Source organism: Sinocyclocheilus anshuiensis, unplaced genomic scaffold (genome assembly GCF_001515605.1).
Source record: "Sinocyclocheilus anshuiensis isolate Anshui unplaced genomic scaffold, SAMN03320099.WGS_v1.1 scaffold387, whole genome shotgun sequence".
Classification (NCBI taxonomy): Eukaryota; Metazoa; Chordata; class Actinopteri; order Cypriniformes; family Cyprinidae; genus Sinocyclocheilus; species Sinocyclocheilus anshuiensis.
Window position 1 is genome coordinate 146,237 of NW_015549624.1, and position 5,735 is coordinate 151,971.

General features: G+C 37.5%; 1 protein-coding gene across 3 annotated transcripts in view; it reads left to right on the top strand.

The window, feature by feature from the left end:
- LOC107659483 (uncharacterized) overlaps nt 1-5,735 on the top strand; it is an 11,257-nt gene that overhangs the window by 1,733 nt on the left and 3,789 nt on the right. Inside the window, exons 2-15 of one of the 3 annotated variants that reach the window (XM_016448436.1) lie at nt 176-304; nt 513-632; nt 825-977; nt 1,065-1,244; nt 1,318-1,495; nt 2,272-2,394; nt 2,557-2,742; nt 2,835-2,972; nt 3,262-3,393; nt 3,500-3,913; nt 4,126-4,263; nt 4,511-4,648; nt 5,018-5,251; nt 5,347-5,526. In XM_016448436.1, the coding sequence (XP_016303922.1) occupies nt 176-304; nt 513-632; nt 825-977; nt 1,065-1,244; nt 1,318-1,495; nt 2,272-2,394; nt 2,557-2,742; nt 2,835-2,972; nt 3,262-3,393; nt 3,500-3,913; nt 4,126-4,263; nt 4,511-4,648; nt 5,018-5,251; nt 5,347-5,526 (2,443 nt within the window). The remainder of the gene's footprint in view (nt 1-175; nt 305-512; nt 633-824; nt 978-1,064; nt 1,245-1,317; nt 1,496-2,271; nt 2,395-2,556; nt 2,743-2,834; nt 2,973-3,261; nt 3,394-3,499; nt 3,914-4,125; nt 4,264-4,510; nt 4,649-5,017; nt 5,252-5,346; nt 5,527-5,735) is intronic. The other 2 variants (XM_016448438.1, XM_016448437.1) reach the window with 2 other exon arrangements.

Consider the following 5,735-nt stretch of genomic DNA (forward strand, 5'->3'; position numbering starts at 1 on the left):
TCTATCTATCTATCTATCTATCTATCTATCTGTCTATATATCTATCTATCCTTAACACTACACATTTTGAATAATAGTAATGCCATTGCCATATTAAATAAAAATGTGTATCAACAGAAAGTTTCTGGGAGAGTCTGTCCATGTCTCCCAAACTGTGCTTTGCTTCTTTCCGCAGCATCTCTGCCGGTTGTGTGAACACTGGAAGAAGGAAATCATTGCCAATCATAATGGGAATGGTAATCGTATGTACTGGGACAACTGCCAGCCTCATCTATGGCCCACAGATAAGTGGGAAGTTGCCAAAGTAAGTTGCTTTCATCTTTAATAAGCATAGAGTGTTGCCACTGAGTGCTGTCTGTTGTAAATCATATTGTTATAATATTGATATATTGTCCTGCTGCATATGGGGAGAGTTATATTTAGATATTTGGTGCCAGTCAACAAAAATCTACGTGCATTACATTTTTTAACATTGTTGTATGTCTGCATGTCTCTCATATTTCTTATGACAGGCACATATGCCACGTGGGCAGACAAAACATCGCAAGTTTGACCAGTTTGATATTGCTGCCATCCTAAACTTAATGAATTTCTGTAAACATTTCAAGATCCCAGGACAATGTGTGAGAGACGTAAGTACACTGAGGAGGAAATAACCTATATTTCCCTGCAAAATAGATTTTTCAACATTACATCATTCAGAACTTCTACATGTGTGATAAGCTTCGTGCTATAGTACGTGACCACTGTATCGGTACGGATATTCAAACACTGCAGCTCTCTGGATAACACATTTGACACTTATTTTTATTCAACAATTTCAGGTAATAACTGTACGGAACAATGTAATGCATTCACCTGACTTCAAAGTGAGCAATGAGGAAATGAAAAAGCATCACAAAACGCTCCTGCAGCTGGCCGAGGAGCTTGAACCTCATGTCCCAGAAATGAAAGACTTGGAAAAGGAGATAACACAGGTGGATGGAAAATGATTCATTTTATTATTAGGATGTTGCTCTTCAATATAATTGTATTATGTATAAGTTTTTCAAATTCCTGTGTAGTTTTACAACATCTTGGACAAGAATTTCAATCAAGCCCCGTGTGCGGTAGATGGCCAACAGGAAGATCTCCAGACCGTGAAAGACCGCCAGAATGTTCTGGACCGTGAGCAGCAGGCCATGAAAGATAGGATTGAAGACTTTATCTCACGCTTGGAGGGGAACCAAGATGAAAATGTCAAAGTAAGTACAGTAGATCAACACTAAACTGTGTGAACTGCATCATGTCTGTTCTAAAACATGACTTAATGTTAAGGAAAAACCTCAGGACATGAAGAGTCTCCTGGACTTCCTGGACCAAAACAAAGATCTGCTGGAGAACCTAGGTCCTGAAGTTGACAAACTTAAAGAGATGCAGGCAAAAGTAGATCAACATGAGGAGCAGATCAGCCACCTGACAGGAAGAGTGGACCAACTGGAGAAAGTGACACATGGTGAGAAAAAAAATAATACCATTAGTATTTATGTTTGATTTAATCATTTAGCAATATTTCGTTTCTACATGATGCTTCTAATGTGTTCTGTGGGCCAAAAGTGAACTCACAAAGAACCACAGATAATATCCCTTGAAAATTACAAACTGAAAAACGTTGAAATTATGATTATGATTAAATTAAGAGGAGGTCAATTCCCTGTGAAAGAGAAGTACAAGCATACTTTTAAAAATAGTACTTACTATAGATATAATGTAATATACTTTAAAAGAATATACTTAAGTGTGAACTGAATGTACTAAAATGTAATCACACTTAATTGAATTTTGCAATTAAATGAAAATGTATTTTAGTTAACATAATAAATCAAAATAGTATTTAACTTGTATGCCATATATTTAAATAAATTTGTAATTACACATTTGTAATAATGAAGTTGCAATGTTATAAAGTTCTAATGTACTTAAATAAGTCAGTACCTCAAACTAAGTGTACTTCTTTAAGGCATGACAATTAAAACAATAATTAAAAAATACACTTTAAAGTAAAGCTTTTAATTTTATACTTTTTTTTACAAAGTGCATTTTTTAAAAGTTGTGGTATAAAGTAAAGCTTTTAATTGTATACATTTTTTACAAAGTGCAGTTTTAAAAAACGTACTGTCTTTCACTACACTTAAGTAGCCTTAAGTAGCTTAAGTTTAACTCACCTTGAGTCATTCTGAGTTCACAAGAGTCCAACTATATTCAGATTGTCTCATTCCAGTGTTTCTTTAGCCACAGATCCAGTGTTTCCTGGCAACCCGCTTAAATACAAAAATCATCTTTATGAATGTTGTCAGGCAAATAAATGGCCAGAGGACAAATTTCCTATTTTTACAGAGGATCAAGAAGCCCAAGGTAACAAATTCATCATCCGTCCAGTTGATATTAATTGCATGATAGTCCTTTTGAAACAAATAGAACATGTATTTGTTTAGACATACAGGAAAAGTGGACGACATTCTTTCATTCAGGTTAGATTCAACAGTTAATCACATAAAGTTCACATCCTCCGCACAGGTTACAGAGGTAAAGTGACAGTAAATGGACAACGTTTCATTGGCGAAAGGGTGTTTAACGAAAAAAAGGCCGCCCATCAGGAGGTCGCATTCATTGCCCTCAAGCAGCTGAAATTACAGCAAGAAAGCACAGATGAACCGTCAAGCTCAGTCATGCACTCTGAGGCCTCCTCTTCGTCTTCCTCAGGTGAAATATGACTATGAAATTGTACTATTGAATTATGGTGCACTGAGATCAATGTATGATACAGTAAATCATTTTATATTTTGCCATTTCAGGAATCACTGTCTTTGGTAAAGTGACTGTGGATCTCAGTCGAGAAGTTGCGTCTGATAGATGCTCTACAAAGGAAGAAGCGACTGAAGCAGCTTATAAGGTTTTATGGGAAAGTTTTTGCATTAGTGCTCCAATAGAAGGTAAAGTACAAATATTAAGTTAAGCAATTTTAAGCCTTAAAATAATGCTTAGTTTAATAAAATACTTTAAGCACAATTTACGTATTGTATTGTATTACTGTCAAATACATACAAACATGTTTGCATGTAATGTTTTTGGAAATAAATCCATTTCATGTTTGTGCAAAAATTAGTTTATTGCCACTTTCAACACATCAGGACTCAAATAGCATATTTTGATGAGATAATATATATTATTTGATTTTACTGAATAGCTCAATAAACCTGATTTTCTTTCTCGCTGCAACAGGTCAGACATACAAGTCAGTGACGATGGAATATTTCAACATAAATGGCTTCCCCAAACCAATAGAAGATTTTGATGACAGCACAACCATCTGCAAGCTCAAACTCGTCGGGCCTTTTACTTTTTGTGACAAAGGTAACTGCTCTTAGTCATTTGTTAAATATCATTTATCTTCCTTTCACAAAAGCTGTGTGCTGATTTAAAAGCTATTGTTTGCTGACGTTTAGTTTGTATTTCTTAGATGGCTCCACCAAGAAGAGACAGGCGGAGCAACAGGCAGCTAAAGTTGCTCTGCAGCATCTGTCAGGGATCCTCAGCTGTCCTCCAATATTAGATACTGAGAAGAACTTCAAAGGTGTTCTAAAAGAGCGTCTAGAGACACTGGGTCTCAAAAATCCGGTTTATGACACAGATAATAAAGCAGAGGTCAGTGATGAACCCATGTCCATCGACATCAGCTCGGACACGATTACTTCTACAGTATCCATCAGTGAGGCCGAAGTGAAAGATCATTCAGAGTCTGAAAGCATCTGCACATCAGCACAGCTCCCATCATCCCAAGAGTCAGTCCTTGTTACTGTTCCTGTGCAGCCGGACCCTCCAGACTCCAGCTCTCCAGCCTCACAGAGGAAAAAGCCCAGGATTGACTGTCCAGGTAATGGAGCATGTAGGAAGAAAGATGATGTGCTAATGCAGGAGACACCAGCAGGAAGTGCAAGTGTTTATTTATTGTCTAGTTCATTTATTTTGTGCACAGGACATATTTAAATGGCAAAGAGCCTGAAAAAGCAGACTCGCAGCAAAAAAATTAATAAATTGAATAAACAAAAAGAAACGTGATTAAAATAAATATTTTTGACATTTCAGGAATCACTTTCTTTGGTAAAGTGATTGTGGATCTTAATCAAGAAGTTGCGTCTGATAGATGCTCTTCAAAGGAAGAAGCGGCTGAAGCTGCTTATAAGGTTTTGTCAGAACGTTTTCACATCTGTGCTCCAGCAGAAGGTAAAGTGCAAAGTTTAGGTTAGATTTCATATGAGGCCATATGCCAGTATATTCACATGTACAGTGTTTCACCTATACTAGAGGCCGCTAAATACTATTTCATATAATATTTCACATAAAATACTTCAGGAGTACTCATATGTGCTACTGTAGTTGTTTTGGTGTTAGTGTAAGCCAAATATGTAAGAATGTTAGAATATGTAATATGCAGAGCAGCATAACCTGGTTTTAATTTTTGCTACAACAGGTCAGACGTATAGGATGGGGATCATGGAACATTTCAACAGGCATGATTTACAAAAACCAACAGAAGAGTTTATTGATGACGACAACACAACCATCTGCAAGCTCAAACTCATTGAGCCTTTTACTTTCTATGACAAAGGTGAATTCATTTCTACTGTTATTCATTGACTGAACATTATTGGGGTGAATGTCTAGGTCATATTTCACCGGCAAAACAAAGTAAAAAAAACAAAAACACATTTTGCCCAAAGAAAATGTGCTCTATTTTAAGACCATTTTAAGATCTTACATTTTTATGACAATTTAAAAAAAAGTAAACAACCCATATTATATTGTGTCCAGACAGGATGAGGTTCTCTATGGTACTGGTATTTTTTTTTCTGCCACAATGCCAAAAAAAAACAACAAATCCCATCTTTAAGCAAAATATAACTTCTTTATATGTAAAAGTCATATATATTTGTGTCATGCACCCATTTACGACTGTTTGTTTTAATTTCTTACTTAGATGGCTCCATCAAGAAGAGACAGGCGGAGCAACAGGCAGCTAAAGTTGCTCTGCAGCATCTGTCAGGGATCCTCAGCTGTCTTCCAGTATCAGATACTAAGAACTTCAAAGGTGTTCTGAAGGAGTGTCTAGACCAACTGGGTTTCAAAAATCCCATCTATGAAACTGAAGAGTATAAAGCAGAGACCAGTGAAGAGCCGGTCACCAGCGGTATGAGCCCAAATCTTTCGAACTGTGAGTTTAACTGGAAAGAAATTAGAAAAAAATCCTTGTACCTACTTTAGGACATACCACATATTGGAAAGTAAGGGTTTTCTTTTTGTCTGCAGTATCTATCAGTCAGGCAGCCGTGAAAGAGCATTCAGACCTGAAGTCTGAAAGCATCTCCACATCAGCACAACTCCCATCATGCCAAAAGTCAGTCTGTGTTCCTGTTCCTGTGCAGCCAGACCCTCCAGACTCCAGCTCCCCAGCCTCACAGAGGAAAAAGCCCAGGATTGACTGTCCAGGTAATGGGAGATGGTCCTCACTGCAGAACACAAGATCCATGGGGCATGGTTGGATCCAGATCCAACTCCTCCCACCTTACATATACCTAAACCTGCCTGTCTCCACCCCCTGATACCTAAAACCACCCATTTCCACCCCTAAACCTACCCGTCTCCACCCCCTGATCCCTAAACCCACCCATCTCCACCCCTAAACCTACCCGTCTCCA